Raw genomic sequence first — 22,516 nt, forward strand, 5'->3', positions numbered from 1 at the left:
AAATCGTTTTTTCATATAAATGCGTATCATACGCACATAAAAATTATACAGTCAATTTGTTTGTATGTTTTATTAAGTTTGTTGTGGTTTATACATATATAATATAATCTACGCATTGATTGTATGTGTTAGCGTCAAGGCCGGCCATGGCATATGTCAGGGTAGTCGACGGCCATAGGCCCGGAATTATTATTTTCTTTAAATTATATGTAATTTTATGAATAACTATATCTATAGTTAATGTTTTAACATAGTTATATAACAACTAACTTGTTCTAGTGGTAAAGGGGTATGACTCCCAACCAAAAGGTTGTGGGTTCAAGCCTCATTGACATGTTTAAATTCACTTTTTATACATTAGTTTTTCAAACAACCCGAATCATAACCAAGGAAGCCAATTTAAAAATTAAATTGTTTAAACCCAACAAAATACTCTTTTTACTTTAGGCCCAAAATATTTTTCGTTTCCGGCCCAATTTTTTTTTCAATTATCGAAGCCGGCCCTGGTTAGTGTATAGGATTTATAAATAAATGAAAGTTGTTTATATTATTTTTAAATTTTAAAAGAGATGAATAAACATTGTATTTCGTGGGTGAGTTTACAACAATGTGTTACCTTTTTATGTTACAATATTTTATTAAAAAATCGATATTTTGTTTAAAAGCTCACAACACTCACACAAGCTAGTCCCTTCTCATATGAGTGTTAGGGGATACATCTTTTGCACATATACGCCTACATGAGTAGTAGGGATGTCAAACGTGTCGGGTTGGCAAGTTGGCGGATTAACGGGTTGCGGGTTGGCAGGTTGACGGGTTGAAATGTGCAACCTGAACCCGACCCATATTATTATTCGTGTCAAATATGTCAACCCTAACCCGCACACACATAAATTCGGGTCGACCCGAACACGACCCGTTTAACCCATATTTTTTAAACAAGTTAATTTATTTAGTCAGACATACAAATTATAATAAAATCAAACCATATGTTGCAAAATTCAAATGAATTTAAGCATGAGCTGATTTAGATATAGATGGATTTGACGATATGTTCATGTATATTGGTGAATGGATAGAAGAAATGCGTCTTGGGTAATGAAATTTTGGTTGAGAACTTAAAAGTGTTGTTCACGAAAAATAAAATTTAAGAGGAGACCTAAAAATATAATATGGGGAATGAAAAATAATTAAATTCTTCAACACATTTTAAAACTAAAGAGGGAATATAAAATTAATTTTAAAATATCTAAAATTAAACGGGTTAACGGGTCAACCCATTTTTATACAGGTTAACCCGAACCCGACCTGTTTAGAAAACAGGTCAACCCGAACCCGACCCGTTTTTTAAACGGGTTGTGTTAGCCAGCCCAAAACCTGTTTTTTTTCGTGTCAGGTTCGGGTTGGGTTTCGGGTCGTGTCAAGAATCGACACCCCCTATACATGACCCCTACTGGCACTTGCGTTCATCGAAATACGTCTCATGACCTCATAATGACATTTCCATTGTTTACATATGTGTTTTATTTTGTATAAACATGTGTTAGACACTTAGAAACGACAAAGGAAGAGATGGTCAAGATTGTCATCATCACAAACTAGAAAGTTACATCTTCTAATCAATACTAGTCACTAATAGTCTATAATCACTACATGGATTAATTCCGTCACATCCCTTAGGCTAAAAATCTATATATATGTACAATTTAACCACGGATTCGTGAATCCATAATATGGGGGAGGCTCGTTTTGTAAACTTTGTGCGACATCTTATCGTCCTGCTCACGGTCATAGATCACTAGTTTCGTCCTACTATTAACTGATTAGATGAGCCGCCGCAATTCATGAAAGGGAAAAACCAACACATTTAAGCATGCTCCAAACATATAACAGTCAAACAATTGACTAGAGCTTTAGTTGATGTACTCAAATAAATATAATTTGTCTAGTGGAATACTAGTAACTTGTAAGACCAAAATTCAGTCAATTAAGCCGGTGGTGTCACACTACAGGCGTACAAGGAAGAACAAAAGGAATTGTCAAAATTCAAATTATTCAATGAAACAGAAAATTGTACATAGCCAAATAAGACCCTTGAATTATTGATGATGTACAGTTTCAGTCCATTAACTTTTCATAAGTTACTACTGTCTCATATGATTAGCGGTTAGTAGTTGGGTTTAGTTGAGTGTTACTTTTAACCTAAACCACAAACTTTATTTTCTTATAACTATTGGATTGATTTACATATCAAAAAAAAAAAAAAGTTTTTTTCTTTATACAACATATCAATTTCAGTGTTTATGTTGAACCAAAACTATTAACAAACCATTAAACTTAACGAACAGTTTAGACTAAAGAAAGTTGTTCAGGCGGCGCATGATTCACGGTTTGAAAACCGAGTTTAACAGTTTGAAACTTGAAACTAACCGTACAAATCAAACAGGACATTTACCTTACTTTTTTTTATTTACCTTTTTTGTTTTTGCAAATAGGATTGTTCACAAGCCATCTTGACAAGAATTGATACAACAGGATCGATCAACACAAAATTGATCGAACTAGTATGAATATGTGGGTTCGTTGTTTTCGATCGACCCAAACATCATTTATTTATATATACGAATTTACGATGCATACGTACAACTACACACTAATGGACATGACAGACCCTTGTACTTTGTTTACACATAAACGACCAAGTTTGTGCGAGTTAAGTGTGATTAAATACAACAAGCCAAGCTCGAGCTCAAAATTTAAACCAAGTTGAAAACTTAGACTCGACTCCGTTTGGCTCAGTTTTAAAAATTTGGCCGCTTCAGTTTCATAATTCTTTTCAGCTCAGTTTTTTTAATAGAACAAAAAGAAAAGGTCTCGATGCTAAACAGGCCAAGTACAAGTTGAGCTTCAAATATACAATCCTTAGATTCGAAAACGGTTTTTTATATTGAGGTATAAAATCTTTAATTGAGGTAAAGATTAGAGTTACTTTAAGCAAGCCACAAGTAGATCGAGTTCTACTAAAAAACAGCTCATAACATCTATGCTGCGAAGCTAAATTGTTAACCGGTTTGATTTGCGGTTTAATATTTATAAGCTGTAATCAACAGTTGGTTTTCAAAGCTAAAATCACAACAGCTTAAATAATAATGTCAAAACACAAACAACCAAAAAACTGAAACCTATCAAAAAGACCTCAATTTGCATAAAACGACATTATTAAATTAGTACAAACTAAAACAATATTGTACAGAAAACAAAACATGCTATAAAATCTAGTATCTAAGTCAATACTAGGTTAATCTAAGCCCTTCAAACTAGTCACATCCTACCTCATCAAACACTAAAAAACTATGTCACAAATCCAGCTAACCACCTAACTAACAATTGTTCACAACTCCAACTGAAAAATGTAAAAACTTTCACCTGGACATAACTAAGTTGGTTAACGGTGAAGCCTTTTGACCACGGGTCAACTTGCAGCCCATTTTACCAGAAACTGACATTGTGAACCCGTCAGGTTTTCTCGTTTCAACTGTTCCTAAACTCTTGTTTTTACAAATATGCCCCCGTTGTCGTTTCTTGGCTGTTGACCAATTCCAGTTTAAACTAGCAAGTAAATCCGCTTCGAAGTCACGGTTTTCTTCTGAACTTAAATCGGATACATTATCATTGGATTTGGTAGTTTCTGAGATGGTTTTAATTTCACGAGATATTAGATTAATAATATCTGGCCGCGCTTCCATTTTCTTCCAACTGTTTTCGAACCATTCTTGAGAATATCTCAAATCCTTAGATTCGAAAACTGATCGGTTTTTTTCACCTGAAAAACATAAATAAAATATTAACATTAACTTACATGCTTTAAAGATCAATAATGATCCGATTTATAGTTTATATTTATTTATAGGCCTGTAAACAAATCAAACGTTCAGCAAAATTTTGGAGAACCGTTCGGTAGGAAGCTCGTTTATGCTCATTTATTTAATATTAAAGAGCAAACACCATAAACAAAAAGTTTTGCTCATTTAGTAACGAATATGAACGCATGCCCCGTAGAGAGTTCATTCACTTAAAATCATTTATTTTCGTTAGTTCACATTCGTTTATGCAATTTAAGTTACATTTGTTTATGTTCGTTAATATGCCCATAACTCATTAAAACTTTTTACAATTTAGTTCAGTTAAGTTTGTTCAGCTATGCTCATTTATACATTTAACGAACGAACACTAAGAAGTTCATTTTCTTAACAAATGAACACGATCAAGGAAACCTAATTCGTTTATTTGTTCGTGTCCGATAGTTTAGTTAAATTTAAACAAACATGAACGTGGTCGTTTGTTTCTTTGCTCGCATGGTTCCTTTGAAGACCTATTCATATAATATATATGGCGATCAATCAAGTTCACAAACCTGGAAAATAAACATGGATTCTATCGTCAGATTCTTTATGCACCACAATTCCTTCCCACCAACCATCATGCAACCACGCATCCACCATACAACCGATATCAACTGAACACACATCAACCTTGTTGGCCAGTCGAGTTGGTCTAACCGTCATCCTACCAGCATGACGGATTCCCAATTCATCGGTGACAGCAACTCTTGATGACATTATCCATTCCTACAAAAAAAAGTTCAAAACTTTTTAGTAATTAAAGGAAAAAAGCTAGATTTTTAAATAGAAAATATATATATATATATATATATATATATATATATATATATATATATAATCATTTGCTAATGTTCACCTCAAGATTATTGGATTCATCAGCTGCGTCTTTAATATCTTGATACCTAACTTTAAGCTTATCTTTATGCTTCTTAATAACCACAGCTCTAAACCAAACACCTCTAATCCCACTATCTTGTTGCAACACTTCAATTTCCGAACCTAAAGAATATTCAACGTCCACCATCTTCCTAAGCCTTTTCTTCGGTCTGACGCTAACCTCATCAGCAGACAATAATTTAACTATGTTTTGGTTCCAGTAGCCCTTGACTCGAGTAAGGTCAAAGGAGCTGACCACTTCATTCTCAAATTGATTTTGGCACACAAAAGGACGGTCCATGATCGTGCGAGCTGCACTTGATTTGAGAAAACGCTCATAGTGTTGAGGACTGAGTACGGTTGCTAGTCCGTCTATGCACTCGATGCTAAGATCTTGAAGAGAAAGTGAAAAGAAAATTTCTTTGTCATTGTATGTACAAGGTAAATCAAGACCAAGTTCATCGATTTTGTGAAACCACTGTACCACTGCGGTTTTGTATCCTCGTGAATCTTCGTATAAGTCGTTTATGTAAGCAACAAGTCGTTTGCTTCCTTCTGCTAATACGTACACAAAATCTTGAACCTGATCACATAATAATAATCAAAAGAAAAGAAATTAATTTAGTACAAGTAAAAAAAAACCATGGCATGTTAACCGGAAAAAAAATTTCTTCTTTAAAAAAATAAATAAATAAATAATGATTAAAGAAAGCCCACCGAGATTTTAACACCGCGACGAGTGTAAGCTCCGAAGTGCTTCAACTTTTTCTTGCAAATGCAAGGAGAACCAACCCATACAGACTCTGCAGCATGCCAGTCCGTTTTATGCATATAAATATCCTGTAAAAATAAAACTTTATAAGAAACTTAAAATATTTTAAATAATAACTAATCAAAATATTAAATTTATATTTAAAAAGATACCTTTGCTTTTTCTGTGTTCAACCTCAAGGACGAAACGGGCTGCAGCGGAGGACGAAACGGGCCACCTAAAACCATGAAGAAAGCAAAGAATCAATACTCTGCTCAAGTATATGTACAAAGAATAAAATAGATGCAAGCAATGTAATTTAAAAAAAATCATAAGTCAGGCAGAACAAACAATATAGGAGTCAAATTATTAACACTTATTGGATCTAAAATTCTAAATGAGGCATGATGATGTATGACGGAATTGAGTCAACACAAATCAAAATAAGTTGACCAAAAGAGAACATAGTTGATTGATATTAACCTAGTAAACAGGGCTCGGAAATTCCGAGGCTCTCAACCAGTTCTTGGAATCTGATTTAATTCTTCCTGCAGCCCAGATCATTAGACAATTGAGCAAAATTATGTATTTTAACAAACATCATTAGAGGTGGACGTAAAACCGATAAAAGCCTAAAACCGATCCGAAATCGACAACCGAAGCGAAACAAAAACGACGGTTTGGTTTTGGTTTTGCATTTCATCAAAAACAAATTATAGATACTCAATTTTTTATTTTAAATAATTTATAAGAAATATGTATATAAAATATTTTAGCCCAAATATATATAGACCAATTATTTAATAATTAAAAAATGATTTAAATTAGTTAATAATTAAAAAAAATGATTTAAAGCCAAATTGAAACCGAAAACCCGAAACAGAACTGTTTTCGAAAACTAAAAAAACTGAAGTTTCTGTTTATTTATTCAGTTTTAGCCGAATACCCACTCAAACCGAACCAAAACCGAACGATTTTCAAAATCTCAAAAACCAAGGTTCCAGCTAACCGTGCACACCCGAAAGACAATTAACATGAATATATCTACATTACACAATTATTCAATTATCAAATACCCTAAACCAAACAACAAACAAAAACCCAATAAATCTCACACATACAAAAAACAAAAAAATATAATTTAAATAATAATAAAAAAAATAAAATTTACATAAAAAACGAACCTGAAACAATGGAGTTTAAACAATCAATAACCTCTCTTCTAGATCTGAGTTTCACCGGAAGATCCACCGGAATATTCGCCGGCATATTCGCATATCGATACCGATACACCGTCGTATTAACACCAAACCCTAATTTCTTCTTCTCTTTACCAATAACTGCCAAATCGAAACTACCATCAACCCGTTTCAAATAAAACCGGACCTCTTTTCTTCCTCTACGGCTCGTAGAACCCACTTCTCGCCAGTTCACATACGCCGTTGTAGATCTATTCATTGGTAATTAAATTAATTAAGAACAGTTATTAACGATTTTAACGATTTGAACGGTTTTGAGCAAAACCCAGATTGGAATTTGCAAATAACTTGTGGGTTTTGGTGGAATTGAACGATTTGAACGATTTTGTGAAAACCCAGATTCGAATTTGCATATAATATGTTGATTTTGGAGGAATTGAAGAATTGAATTGAATTAAGAACGATTTTGAAGAAAACCCAGATTTGGATTTGTATATAATATGTGGGTTTTGGAGGAATTGAAGAATTGGATTGAAATTGGGGGTTTTGATGTTCAGAAGAGATCTGAATTGGATGGGAGAAATGGGTATTTATAATGTGGTGAAAGAGAAATTGGGATTAGGGTTTTGAGTTTTGAATTAGATGGTTATGGGCGGGTTGACCCGTATTTGTCTCGATGTAGACGCGGGGTATGGATTTTTTTCAAAATCAAATTTTGATTTTTTAAAAATAGGCTTATAGGAGTCAGATATGAGTCGTGTAGCTTTATACACTCGTATAGCAGTTATACGAAACTATGAAACATAACTTATACTTGCCTACATAAACTCGCATAGTTATGAACCTGGTAAAAAAATTATCTTGTTTTCATTCCAAGTAATGCAATTCATCACACGTTCTCTAACCTAGTTCAATTTAAATGTCACTCAAATCACATAATAATTTTGTTTTCAAAATTGAAGGCTTTAGAAAATGAGGGTTTAAAGCTTTAGCTTCATTTTGTTGCCCCTAGAGATGGCCCTGCTTATACGAGTCGTGTATGCTCACCTGGTGTCTGAATAACCAATCTGGTGTTGGTATAACGCTAACCTTCTTTTGTGAGGAGTTATTTATTTGTGTTTCGAATTATTATTGTTATTTAAGGACGAGGGAGTTACTAGTCACAATACAACACCACAGTTACAACAGATTACATGTTATACACCAAATTACATAATAGAATTTCAAAGTGTAAAGTAAAGCCAGTTCTACCAATTTAGCCCGATCAATCTTCCCATATTTTTTACCCAAAATAATGAAAGTCAACTTATATCTTCTTTAATTATGGTGATCAACACTCATATCTTATATCTTAAATATATATAAACGAAACAGTTAAAAGATCTCTGGTTGATCCCTAAATTCTCTCAAGTCATCAAATTACTTAATTTGTAAATGAAAACTTCTCATGCATTTGACCCGTATTTACAGATATGATTCTCACCAAACCCCAGATAGCCTTTAAACGGGTTATAACATCTCATTAAATTAAAAATTAATCTCATCAGATATTGATATGAAAATCCTATAAAATAATAATATACTAAAAATTAATATTTGATTTTAATTAATACACAATTTCATAGTAAAAAAAAATAAACGCGTCCTGGATATCACCAAACCCATATAGCTTTTAAACTAGGTTATAAAATCTCCTTTATTTGTGAATCAAACCATAAATATATTATTAAATTTTTTACAATAAATAAAATAAAATCCAAAAAATATTATAAATATTAAAAAATAATAATATAAAACAATTCCAGTAAATACAGAGGATAAAACCAGTATTATTATATATGGTTTCGTCTATTGTTATCAATAACACTAATATGACGTGACTATGATTGAATGGCTCTACATTTACCTTCAAGCCAAATCGGAAAAAATTACCTCCTCCTTCTTATTTTTGTTATTATATTAATTTATTATTATTATTTTGAATATGACGATATTAACAAGATTATCCATGAAACTTATCGTTTTATTGTTGCTTACAATTCTTAATGGATTTAAATGAATCAAATCTTTAATAAATGAAAATATATGCTTATTAGGTAAGCAAATTAATATGAATCCATGTCAAGTTAGTTCACGATCATTTGTTTATTGTTTACTCATTAAAGTTCATTTGTGTTTCTTTGCAATAATGTTCTCAACTTTAGCCCAATACATTTTAAAATCATCGGGGGAATCAGATTAAGTGGCAGCTTTGAAAAAGCAAAAAAAGTTTTGGGCCTAAGGTGAAAATATTTTTGGATCTTAAGTAAATATAGTATTTTGTTGGATTTAAACAATTTAATATTTATATGAGTTTACTTGGTTATAATTTGGATTGTGTAAAAACTTTTATATAAAAATAGAATTAAACATGTCTCATATGAGACCCATAACCTTTTGGTTGGGAGTAAGACATTTTTGCCAATAGACCAAACTAGTAGTTATGTAATTGAACTAGCAGTGTGCCCGCGCAATGCAGCGGGGCGCGAGCGTAACTTTACATTGAGCGCATAGTCCGTGTCGGTACATACGTCACCTGATGACAGTGCGCACGTAACCTAAAATTGGACGGGTAACTCGTGCAAAGCCAGTTGCGTGTAATCGAAGATTGAACACGCGTAACCGGACGGGAATGCACGTTACCGACATTAAAACATGCTTAACCAATTTACAATAATTTGAAATATACAATAATTCGAAATAAATCATTTTTTTAAACCAACCCGTTTTTGCCCCAAACCCGTTCCAACTCGACAACGTTTTGATCTGGCCCATTTCTACTCGAACCCGAACCACCATATTTATATCGACTCATTCCGACCCTATTGTACTTTCAGAACTCGTCCGACTCGACTTGTTACCTGGTTCTAAATGGCAAGCGCGTAACATTCTAACTTGTTAAAATTAAAAACGATAGCCATATTATACCCAAATTAAAGAGAATAAAATGCAAATTTTAATGATGTAATTTTTTTGAAAAAATATTAACGTGTGAAAATGTTATGAACGTTAAAAAGTCGTAGGGTGGTTGGTTTTGAATTAGGGGGCATATGCGTAACTATTATTAAACTTTACAAAAAAATGTAAGGAAGTTGAGAGACCAAAGTTGTATGTATATATTTGTGAGTAAAGACTTAATTATCCCTAATTTTTAAATTTTTGATGCATTATATGTTGTATATGAAGCAATGAGTTTTAAGAGGTTCTTAACTCATGCTTTATATATAGTATAGATATACATATTGTTTTTAATAAAAATACATATAATTTAAAAAATATATATATTTTCGGGCCTAGCGGAATGTCGGGTATGTAGCCGTCAACCACCCAGCCACCCCCAAAGGTTGGCCCTGGTCTGATCCATATTGTTGTTTAATGCTAACATGCTATTCTGATGGTATTTACACTTTAAATTAGCGTTGTTAGCTTTTAATTGGTCAGTTTCTTTTTGTTTTATGTTTATACATGTTTGTTTTGAATATTTACAAACGGAGATAAACAAACATGAACCTATTCAAAGTTTCAAACGAATATCAACAACAAAAGATGCTCACTTAGTCACCTAAAAACAATATATACTAGTTATGAACAATTATTATGGTATGAGGTATCTAAAGATGTAATGTATTGGTATGAGTGCAAATGAGTCGTTCGTAAGCTCAAGTCAAGCTACTCGAGCTCGGATCGATGAAAACTTAAAACAAACCGAGCTTGAGCCTCATATAAAACTCGTTTACTTTTTGCCTCTTGTAGACCTCTATGCATTAACCTAGTCGAGCTTGAGCCAAGATGTGATAATGATTGAGATTGATTTACAATAATATTGGTACAAGTATAAATAGGATTGAGATAACCATAAATCATGGAGGTCAATCTCTATCCTAAAATAACAAAACAATTACATTGAATACATTAACTGACGTGCATAATTTAAGGGATGCTATTACCCCCCTTCAATCTAACAGGTGGTGGACCAACACGTAGCATAGCACGGAAGCGTTCAAACAACGGTCCGGGTAAACTCTTTGTAAAAATGTCAGCTACCTGGAGATTGGTAGGAACAAATTTAGTATATAACCGCCCAGAGGAAACCAATTATCGAACAAAATGATAGTCTATGTCAATGTGTTTTGCTCGTTTATGACACCGGGTTTTGACTTAAGAAATTGCAGTTTTTTTATCACATAACAGAGTTGGACGATCGGGAGGTAAGGCATGGATCTCTCGTAGGATATGTGTAAGCCATATGGTTTCAGTTGTTGTATTTGCCATTGCCCGATATTCCGATTCACAACTTGATCTAGAAACGGTTGGTTGTTTCTTGGCACTCCAAGACACGAGATTACCACCAAGATAAATAGAATAGCCATATGTTGAACGTCGTGTTTCGATGCACCTAGCCCAATCAGCATCAGAGTAACCAACAAGAGTAGTGATAGTTGGTTTATCAAAAGTTAAACCAAATAAGATGGTCCCTTTGACATAACGCAAAATGCGTTTGACCGATTGAAAATGGGCTATAGTAGGTGACTGTAAGTGTTGACTGGCTTGGTTAACCGCATACGAGAGGTCCGAACGAGTAATGGTGAGATATTGAAGGGCACCAACTAAAGACCTGTAGAGGGTGGGATCATGAAAAGGCACACCTTTAGACATAAAGGTGTCGGTGGTAGCAAGTGGGGTGACAACCGATTTGGTGTCCAAGAGACCGGCACGAGACAAAATATCATAGGCATACTTTGATTGGCCTAAAAATAAGCCCGAGTTGGTATGTGTCACCTCAAGACCCAAAAAATAACCCAAGGCTCCCAAATCTTTAATAGCAAATTCCTTGTGAAGTTGAGAAATAAAAGCTTGCATGAAAGAGGCATTATTACCGGTCAAAATGATGTCATCAACATAAACTAGGAGATAAATAAGCACGTTATCTCTCTTATAAATAAAGAGAGACGTGTCGGCTTGACCGCAAGCAAAGCCATGGTTGATTAAGAATGTACTAAGTCTTTGAAACCAAGCTCGTGGCGGTTTTAACCCATAAATAGCTTTTTGAAGACGACACACACGATCGGGATAATGTTTATCGATGAAACCGGGTGGTTGCTCCATACACACAGTTTCGTTGAGATTTCCATTTAGGAAGGCCTTTTTAACATCCAATTGATGTAAGGGCCGTGGCAAGAGCAAGAACCACACGAACTGTTGAGGCTTTAACGACCGGACTAAAAGTGTGAGAAAAATCTAAACCAGGAATTTGTGTGAAACCTTGAGCTACTAAACGAGCCTTGTAACGGTCAACAGTTCCATCAGCTTTGTATTTAGTTCGATAGATCCATTTAGAACCGACAACATTGGAATCTACCGGACGAGGCACGAGTTCCCAAGTTTTGTTATGGTTCAAGGCTTCCATTTCTTCTTGCATTGCCTTAACCCATTTTTCGTGTTTAGTAGCTGATTTGTACCCTTTAGGATCATGTGCTACAAAAAGAGCATGATGAATACGGGTTGAAAAAACTGAAAGATCCGCATAGTGTTTGGGTTTATATATGCCGGATTTTGATCTAGTTTTCATGGGATGAAAGGATGTGATTGATGGCTGGCCCGATGGAGCCGACGGATCAGTGACAGAAGCCGAAGTGGATGTATCAGATTAAGTGGAAACAGGGCTTGAGTGAGCCAAAGAAGTGGGATAAGGGGTTGATGAGCTTGAGGAAGCAGATTGGGTATGTGGTGGTGGTGAATGAGAGGGCTGGTGGGCTGGGGTAGTATTTTGAGCTGTAGCAGATGTTGAACTGTTCAAGGGAGTTGTAGTGGGCTGGTGGACTTGTGTAAGATGTTGCAAAGGTGTTGCAGTGGGTGTTTGTATATGATTTTGAGTGGGAAGCTGACATAACACACATGTGGAGGTATGGTTTGTTTGGTTTAATGTGGTAGTAGGTGTGGGCGGGTTAGGTTTTGTTTTGGACAAAAATCAGCTAAGGATTAAGTATCCAAATCTGTTATGTGAGGTAAGGTGCTAATTTGATAATAACAAATGTTTAAGCGTGATATCGGTGAACACAATGGTTTGATCACGAGGGAAAAATCCCTTAATCACGATAGGCTTACTTCGGTCAAAACTTATCGAGGCAATCGTTGGTAAAATAGCTCCGGTCGAAGATTAATAGGATAATCTTTGGTCGAAGTACTTTAGTCAATGATCAACAAGGTAACCTTTGGTCGATGAGTATATGGTTATCGTGGTCTCCGGCACAAAAAAACCTCGGACGGTGAAAACTATCACCGTCGAGTTTATTAATGAACAAAAGGTGATTACAAATATTTGTGGAGTATATGATCGAGATTACAATGAAAGCTAGTGTATAGAGAGAATAATTGCTTCTGCTCTAGTGTGTGTGTAAGTACATGTGTCTATTCCTATCGATCATACTCAAATATATAAGGAAAAAGTAATTAACAAACTTAACGACTTCATCCTATAAATCCGCTAGTCTTCCATTCTTCACCAACGTGCTCTTTGACCACGTGCTCATAGCCACTCACTAGCAAATAAAGCGGTAGACCAGGTCTAGATACCATTGTTGTTATTTAAACGTCAATCTTCTAGAGAGTTCTTCCATAATCAGCTATGTTGAATTAGGATCCTAGATCCATGTTCCAGCTACAGGATGTCCCATGAGGATAATTGATGCAAGTTCGTCTTGAAGTCGATATACCTGTCTAACACATCACCATACTAAACGCAATTATTAGTAAACAAACAATACCGAGGATCGTCGATCCTTTATATCCTGATATATATTTCAAGGATAAACTATCCATAAGACAGTCAAGGATAAAGGATCCTCAGTATAAAAATCGTGGCCTAACAATTGCCCTCAAAATGGCGGGTGACAGTGGAGCACAGCTGTCATTTTGAAATTCAAAATCCTGCAAAAACTGAATGATGGGACGGTTTTGCCAGAAAATTTACCATTTAGCCCCCAAGGTTAATTATAACCGTCTATATATGCCGCCCTATATCTTGGATTATATACACCTTTATCCGACGCATCAGGTATTCTTTTAACCTCTGTATCTTATTTTCTTTTATCATGTCCGCCGCTTCTTCTTCTTCTTCTTCTTCTTCTCCGACCTCTTCTAAACCTTCTGAACATTCATCCGGCGGTTCCGAACTAGTCGAAATGGAACCTCAAGGTCTGCTTTCCAACCCATCTTCCGAAATTTGTAAGCTCACGGATCCCGAGGTCGACAGTTTACATACATTATTTCCTCCAGAAACCCTGTTCCGACCCTACGAATCCAACATTAGATGCGATATTTACTCCAAGGTTTGGGTCTGCTTTCCGGCAACTCTCTTTCTTATTGGCTATAAATACCCCTTTCCGCCTTTTACCCAAAGTTTTTTCGATTCTACCGGCATATCTTACATACAAACCATGTCGATGATCTGGAGGGTTCTTAGCACTATCGAAAGAATCCTCAAGGAGGAAAAAATCAATTTTGGCCTTCCGGAGTTGTCTTATCTGTATACCCTTACTACTTTCGGTTCTGCCCGTTTTATCTTCAAATCCAACCCCGACAGCCCCATCCAATCTCCAAAGCCACGCTAAATGATTCCATGTGGAGGAATCAATTTTTCTTCGTTAAACGCTAATCGATACCAGGGGGACTGATCTTCCTTCAACGTGGGTCACGAAGAGTAGGATCCTGGATCCTTAAGGAATAGCAGGATCCTTTATTCTTCAGTTTTAAGACCTATTCTTTTATGTTGTCTGCAGTTGAAAACTTCGCTTCATTGAGCAAGCTACCTGGAACAGAAGAAAAGGCAAAACGGTTCCTAGCACTGGATACCGAAGTTAGGACCTTTCAAGCTCGGTTTATTGAAGGTTTTTGTGACATCTCCTCAAGTTCAAACATGTCAAGTAAGTTAATCATTTTAAAGTAAATAAAATAAAATAGAATACTTATCTGTTGATTTCTCCTCTACAGGCACCAAGAAATCTGGAAAGTCTGCTCTTAAGTTCTCCCTTGACGACATCGACTGTATGGTTACTTTTTCTGCTGTCAAGAAGGAGGCTTCAAAGGCTGGCATAAGCTCCGAGCCCAAGACCGCCACTACCAGGGCTAAATCCGCAGCTTCCAAGAGGAAAAAATCCTCTGATCCCGAGACTCACTGTGACATTGTCTACTCTGTAAGTGTACCGTATTTTCCCCTTTAGTGATTTAGGATCCAGTATTGTCCCAATTTTGATACGAAATTTATTGGTAGGCTGTGATTGCTATGAGGGACCATTACGAAAAGACTATCCTCCAGATGAGCGAGAAAATGTTCGGGTTAGGGAAAGCTGCGGTTGCTAAGGATAAAGCTATGATCCAACTCAAGAAACAATTGGAGGATCATATATCCTCAGCCGAAGCCCAACGTCAAGAGGCAGTGGAGCAGGCAACTAATGAAGCCAAGGTGTGGGCTGCCAGGTCGGTATTCCAGGCGCGGATCAAGATGGCGCAGGAAGCCGGTGATCCTGCTTTTGACAAGTCAGCCTGGGAAGTGGAGAAATGGAAGTCTGCTCTTGATGACCTTGGTGGTGAGGATGATGAAGAGATGGTTGAGAACACCGAGGCTCGGACCAGTGGCGTTAAGGAGGCGGTTGAAGCTGGCAAGGGGGAAGGTGATGCTGCGGTTGAAGATGCAGCTTAAGTGGGCGATAAAGGATATTAAAGACAAGGCCCGAGCCCACTTTTTTATTTGGTGTTGATGTTTTATGAACAATTTCTATGGTCTGTAATAAACAATAGTTATTTAGGGTAAAGGATCCATGATCCTTAAGACAATCTGCGGGGGTGACAAAGATGGAGGGATCCTCTGTTTGTGGGGATGAAGCCTTTGTTGCCCCTGTTTTTAATTTCCTTGCACTTTATGAACTATTAGTAACTTTCACTTAACCCAGATGGATGGCCCATCTTTTCGTATGGTGAAGTCCGGGTTAAGTATTTTGGATAAGTCCTTGAGGCTTATTTTAATTAATATATAAATCTTTTGACTATTTACTTGTCATTTATTATAAAAAAACTTGTTAAATATAAGTTTGGCGTTGTTAATAGTTCGAAAAATAATTTTGTGTAAAAGATTTCTGGGATAAAAGATCTTTAAAAATCGTTTAGAATGGAATATCCTTACATCGTAAATCTTAGGATAAAACATTCTTAATAGTTGATAACATTTATAAAAGAGAATTTCCTTGCAGGGCAAGTTTTAGGATAACGTATCCTTAAAATGGCTAAAGATTTTAGTAATCAAATTACTTTAAAAGAATAGCTTCTCAAACTGAAATTCCCAAAATAATTGCAACAAATAATACACATAAGTTACTAATAGAGAACATACCAGAAGGTCTAGATAGACCTAAGTTACTAGGAGTATAGAACTCTTAATGATCCTTACAAGAGTAGCATTAGGATCCGGGATCCTTAGTTTCTTGATCTTCAGAAAAAACTTAGAAAATCCGTTGCAAAGAATTCATATTATCAACTGGGATCGAACCCATTAAACTGGGGACAAACCCAATAAATAAACTGGGGACAAGCCCGTGCAACTGGGGACAAGCTCGTGTAATCTGGGGACAAGCCCATGCAACTGGGGACAATCCCATAAAATACCCTGGGGACAAGCCCAACAAACTGAGGACAAGCCCAAACTGGGGACTGGCCCAAAGATTCGGATGTAAACTGGGGACTCGCCCAAACCGGAATTTTGCCCAAACGTGAGATAACGTGAAAACGTTATAAACCGGAGGTATGGTACGTCTACCATAATTCGTAGAATCCTCCATATAGCCGGAGACAACGAAATTGTCAGCCACTAAGCGTGTACTGGTTTCGCTGCCCCGAACTATACGTCGGATAGCGTGCGCAACTGGCGATCGTGAGAAAGGTGAAAACCTTTAAACCGTAGGGGATATGACCATCGGGGGTCATATCCAATCGTGGGCTAGGCCAAGGGAAATAAGATAGTACCTCAAACGTAAAGGAGGGGTGGCCAATCTCTTGAACATCAACTGAATTATTGTAATCCTGCATGGTTATTCAAGACTTGGAAAAGATATAGTGTTAAGAATACATTATCCTTAAATTAACAGTAATAATTCAAAAAGAATAACAGATCAGAAAGATGTTACCGATTTAAGGATCCTAGATCCTTTTTTGGATAATATATAGTGGATCCTGCTCAGAAAAAATATTTCTTGAGGTGGATGGCATTCCATGCTCTCGATAACCTGTTGCCTTCCATTGTGAGCAAATTATATGCCCCCTTTCCTGCCTCCGACTCAATTTGATAAGGTCCTTCCCATTTGGGCGGTAGCTTCCCATCAGCCGGATTTGTTGTGTTTTGAAAGACTTTCCTTAACACTAGATCTCCTTCTTGAAATCTTCTGATTCTGATATTTTTGTTATATGTCCTAGCTACCATTTGTTGATAAGCTGCCATTCTGATTTTTGCTAGATCCATGAGTTCTTCTATAGTATCCAAGTCTTCAAGAAGGACTTCTTTATTGACTCCAGGATCACGGATGTTGGTTCTCGCAGTAGGAACCACCATTTCTGTGAGAATTACTGCTTTTGATCCAAACACCAAAGAAAAGGGTGTCTGGCCTGTTGCATTTTTGGGTGTAGTTCTGTCTGCCCAAAGAACATAAGGAAGTTCTTCAGCCCATTTTTCCTTCTTGGATCCTAGCTTTTTCTTTAGATTGTTGATGATGATCTTGTTGCTAGACTCCGCTTGGCCATTGGCTTGAGGATGAACCGGAGTTGAAGTAATCATTTTGATGCCCCAACTGTCACAAAATTTAGTGGTTCTCTTCCCGATAAACTGGGAACCATTGTCACAAATAATTTCAGCGGGAATACCAAATCTAGTTATAGTATTTCGTTTAATAAAAGATATTACTTCCCTTTCTCGGACTTGTACAAATGATTCTGCCTCAATCCATTTGGAGAAGTAGTCAGTCATAGCAAGCATGAAGACTTTTCCACCTGGTGCTTTTGGCAGTTTGCCTACAATATCCATACCCCATTTCATGAAACGCCATGAGGAGGATATAGGATACAGAGGCTCCGCTGGTTGATGAAGGATGTTCGCGTGTCTTTGACAAGCATCACACTTTTTTGAATACTCCACTGCATCCTTCTTCATTGTTGGCCAGAAGTATCCAATTCTGAGTATCCTGGAAAATAATGCTCTTCCACTTGTGTGATTGCCACAATCTCCTTCGTGAAAATCCTTAAGTACTTCTTGGATCTCAGGATCTTCGATGCATCTCATATATGGATCTGCAAGAGATTTTCTATATACCATATTATCTAATAAAATATATTGGGATACCTTGAGTTTGAAGGGCTTGGGATTTTCTGTGGCTGGAATTTCTCCAGTCTGAATATAGTTCTTGATAGGATGGATCCATTATCCTTTGTTATTTGAGGATGAAGGATCCCAGAGTACGATTTCCTTATCATTTGTTATGTCTCCAACTTCCTGTTCTCCTATTGCTGGCGAGAGAATGTGGATTATTGGGATTTTCAAATCTTCAGGAATCTTCAGAGATGAGGCTAAGTTTGCTAAGGCATCTGCCCCAGCGTTTTCTTCCCTCGGTACCTGTGTAATACTAAATACTTCGAAAAATTTCGACAATTCCTTCACAACATCTAAATATTTCATTAGTTTCTCACCTTTAACTATACGAGCCGTTAAAATGGTTAGTTATCAACAAAGAATCTACATAAACTTGAAGATACCTGATCCTCATGCTTTTGGCTAATTGCAAACCTGCGATTAAAGCCTCGTACTCTGCTTCATTATTTGTTGCTTGGAACTCACAATCTATGGATTGGGGTAATATGTCCCCCTGTGGCGATTTCAATAGGATCCCCAATCCTGTTCCTCTCACGTTGGACGCTCCATCTGTGAAGAGTATCCAAGGATCCTTGGTCTTTTCCAGTTGTTGGACTTCCAAGTCAGCTTCTCTTTGTAGATCACTAGTGAAATCAGCCACAAAGTCTGCTAGTGCTTGAGACTTGATTGTTGTTCTCGGCTTGTATTGGATATCATATGCACTTAACTTTACAGCCCACTTAGCCATTCTACCTGATAACTCTGGTTTTCTAAGAACATTCTTTACAGGATAGTTAGTTCTCAAAATAATAGGGTGAGTTTCAAAATAATGTATCAGTTTAGTTGAAGCCATAATAAGTGCAAGAATTAATTTCTCTAAATGGGAGTACCTGGATTCTGCATCTAAAAGACTCTTACTTACATAATACACAGGGTGTTGTTCACCATCGTGGTCCTTTACCAAGACGGCACTTATTGCATTGCCTGACACTGCGAGATATAGAAACAAGGGTTCTCCATCTATAGGCTTCATCAAGGCTGGTGCTGAGGATAAGTAATCCTTCAAAGCCTTGAGTGCAGCCTCATGTCTTTCAGTCCACTCAAATTTCTTGTTCTTTCTTAGAATATCATAGAAGTCTTTGCACTTCTCGAAGGATCTTGAAATGAATCTATTCAAAGCCTCTATTCTTCCAGTGAGTCTCTGGACATCTTTGACATTTGTAGGAGACTTGAGATTGATGATGGCTTCGATCTGTTCCGGGCTCGCTTCAATTCCCCTCATTGTGACCATGTATCCCAGAAACTTTCCAGCCTTAACGCCAAAGTGGCATTTGGATGGATTTAGTTTCATGTTATAGTGATCAAGGATATTGAATGCTTCCTCAAGGTCTCTGAGGTGATCCTCTGCTTTCTTCGACTTTACCACCATATCATCTATGTATACCTCCATAGTCTCTCCCAATTGGTCCTTGAACATCATGTTGACTAGTCTTTGGTACGTCGCCCCTGCATTTCTTAGTCCAAACAGCATGGCAGTATAACAATATATGCCGGTTGGAGTCATGAATGTTGTATCTTCTTGATCAGATGGTTCCATTTGAATTTGTTGAAATCCAGAGGAAGCATCCATAAAGGTGAGCATTTCATGTCCAGCGTCGCGTCCATCATGGAATCTATATGTGGTAATGGGAAAGGATCCTTGGGGCATGCCTTGTTTAAGTCCGTAAAATCGACACACACCCTCCACTTTCCATTCTTTTTTGAAACAACGACCACATTAGCTAGCCATCGAGGATATTGAACCTCTCTGATCATACCGACCTTAAGAAGTTTTTCAACTTCTTCTTGTATGATCTTGTTCTTCTCAGGAGCAAATTTCCTTCGCTTCTGATAGACGGGTTTCACAGTTAAATCAAGGTCGAGTTTATGAGTGATTACCTCTTTTGAAATACCTGTCATGTCTGAGTGTTTGATGGAAAAAGTAGATCTTCTTCGCCCTAAGAAGGATATTATATCCTCCTCGATCTTACTGGGGATATTGGATCCTAGGAACACCTTTATTTCTGGATCTTCGAGGTCCAATGATACTTCTTTAAGGTCTTTCTCCCGAGCTTCCAGGACGTCCCTAGGATGTTGCTGTAGTTGCTATGCTATAGTTGGTTTGGCTGTTGGCTTCATTGATGATGAATAATAGTTCTTGGCCTTCGCTTGGTCACTCACTATCTTCACAACTCCCCAAGGAGTAGGTAACTTGATGCATTGGTGATAAGTTGAAGCTACAGCTTTCATCCCATGGAGCCAAGGCCTACCTAAAATAACATTACAACAGGAAAGGTTATCTATTACACAAAATTTTTGATATGAGTTTAACCCTTCAATATAAATTGGGAGGTTGATGTCCCCCAATGTTTTCTTGGTTTCACCACTGAAACCGACTAGCACCGATGTTCTAGGAATGATTTCTGAATCTGGGATGTTCATCTTCTTGAGTACATCATGTTGGATCCTGCGTACATAATGGTTAGAGATAAATAAAGTAATAATCAAACCGTCATGATGAGGATCCTGAATGTTCAACTTGTCTTCTTCGTCGAAGAAGATTCTCTTGTCTGTTTCTAATGTGGTTGACACCATCGGATGATCCCCGTTATCCATCTTGATCTCCTTGACGAATCTTTTTGCTGCAGAGAAAGAAGTTCCACAGATGTCTGAACCTCCGGAGATGAAATTGATTGCTTGCACACCCAGCTTGTCCTGTTGAGGATCCGGGATACTTGAATTGAAAAAGATTCTCTGATCAGTTACTCGAGTGGTGGGAATGAGTGGTCTTCTCTCATTATCCAACTCGAATTCTTCTATGGGACTTTCTTCTATGGTACAAGAATCTCTAAACAGTTCGTAGTCTCTGGAGACAAAGTTGATCACATGAGCATCTGGTGGTGGTGGTGTTGCTTTTTGTGGAAGGTCTTCAGTATCTTGGATCTTGGATTTCTTCCTTCCCAAGAGTTCTTTAAAGTGACCCTTGCTCAGGAAGTATCCAATCTCCTTCCTTAAGCCGATGCACTCGTCTGTCGCGTGGCCAAAATATTCGTGGAAGGCACACCACTTAGATTTGTCCTTGAAACCCACAACCTTCTCATTCTTTCGGGGTCACCTTGATTTTCCCCCCAGATCCTTCATGGCACATATCAGGCCATGAGTATCCACAGAGAAACAATAGTCGGAGATGCAAGGATAGTCTTCATCCTCATCTCCTTCTTCAACTGCCCGTACGTTTTGATTGTTGAACTTGGCGTATGGCTTTGAGTTGTTGTTCCTATTCTAGGATCCTTTATTCTTTTCGGGAGTTTCTTGTTTTGTGTGTCCCCCGAGACGATCCTGGATCTTCTTATATTCCTCTAACCGGATGTATCTTAATGCCCTGTTTCTGACTTCATCTAATGTCCTGCATGGAGTCATCACTAAATCATCATAAAAGGGGGGAGCTCTTTTAAATTCCCATCTTGAATGCTTCAACAGCAGTAGTCATATCAAGGTTTGGAATTTCTAGAGCTTCCTTGCCGAACCTGGTAACGAAATCCCTAAGGGATTCATCACTAGGTTGAACAACACGATATAAATCACTGGTTAACCTCTCAAATTTCCGACTACAGGAAAATTGAGTGTTAAATAAATTAACTAAATGAGAGAAAGATGTAACCGAGAAAGGAGGGAGACTTAGCAGCCATTTTAGTGCAGCTCCTGTTAGTGTGGCTCCAAATCATTTACAAAGGCAAGCCTCCTTGAGTCTTTCAGGAACGGGATTAATTTCCATCATCTCCCTATACTGTGCAACATGTTCCTCCGGATCGGTACTTCCATCATACGTCTTCATGTTGGGAGTTTGGAACCGCTTCGGGATTTCAGCATCATATATGGGCGGAGCAAATCTGGATAATTTGTGACTTCCCTCCGGTATCTCAGGAACTGGACGTATTACTCCCGGGACACTGGATATCATATCCTTTAGCTTCTGTAACTCTTTGGCCATGGCATGGTTGATACCTAAATCCTGCATGGGAACATGGTTAGTATCTAAAGATATAGGATCGTACCAGTTACCTCTCTGTTGGGTTGAGTTTGGTATTCCAGACAAGTATCTGGGATAAGAAGAGTCAGCAATCGGAGTGGGTCCTCCAGAAGCTATGGTTTGCATGGGGATTATGTCCCCATCATGGACTTCGGAAGATCGTTGATGTTGGGATCCAAAGGATCCCTGATCCTGAAAGGGGAATCCTTGATAAGGAATCCCGGAGGACCCTGGCGGAAGCACCCCTGATCCCCTTTGGAACATCGAGGAACTCTGCATTGGTTGTCCTATTGA

General features: G+C 37.3%; 1 protein-coding gene and 1 pseudogene across 1 annotated transcript; both read right to left on the reverse strand.

The window, feature by feature from the left end:
* Positions 1-3,177: 3,177 nt before the first annotated feature.
* LOC143624466 (uncharacterized) lies at positions 3,178-7,405 on the reverse strand. The gene is made up of 6 exons (XM_077095110.1): positions 6,714-7,405; positions 5,703-5,767; positions 5,496-5,618; positions 4,759-5,361; positions 4,415-4,628; positions 3,178-3,823 (listed from the first exon to the last, which is right to left on the reverse strand). The coding sequence occupies exons 1-6, from the start codon at positions 6,985-6,987 to the stop codon at positions 3,423-3,425; spliced, it is 1,680 nt and encodes a 559-aa protein (XP_076951225.1). The 5' UTR covers positions 6,988-7,405; the 3' UTR covers positions 3,178-3,422.
* A 4,508-nt stretch (positions 7,406-11,913) lies between these two features.
* On the reverse strand, positions 11,914-12,336 carry LOC143624430 (putative mitochondrial protein AtMg00820 pseudogene; annotated as a pseudogene).
* Positions 12,337-22,516: the final 10,180 nt, after the last annotated feature.

The sequence above is a fragment of the Bidens hawaiensis genome, unplaced genomic scaffold (assembly GCF_021521415.1).
Source record: "Bidens hawaiensis isolate Kalapana, Puna unplaced genomic scaffold, B.hawaiensis_p1.1 tig00003781_1, whole genome shotgun sequence".
NCBI lineage: Eukaryota > Viridiplantae > Streptophyta > Magnoliopsida > Asterales > Asteraceae > Bidens > Bidens hawaiensis.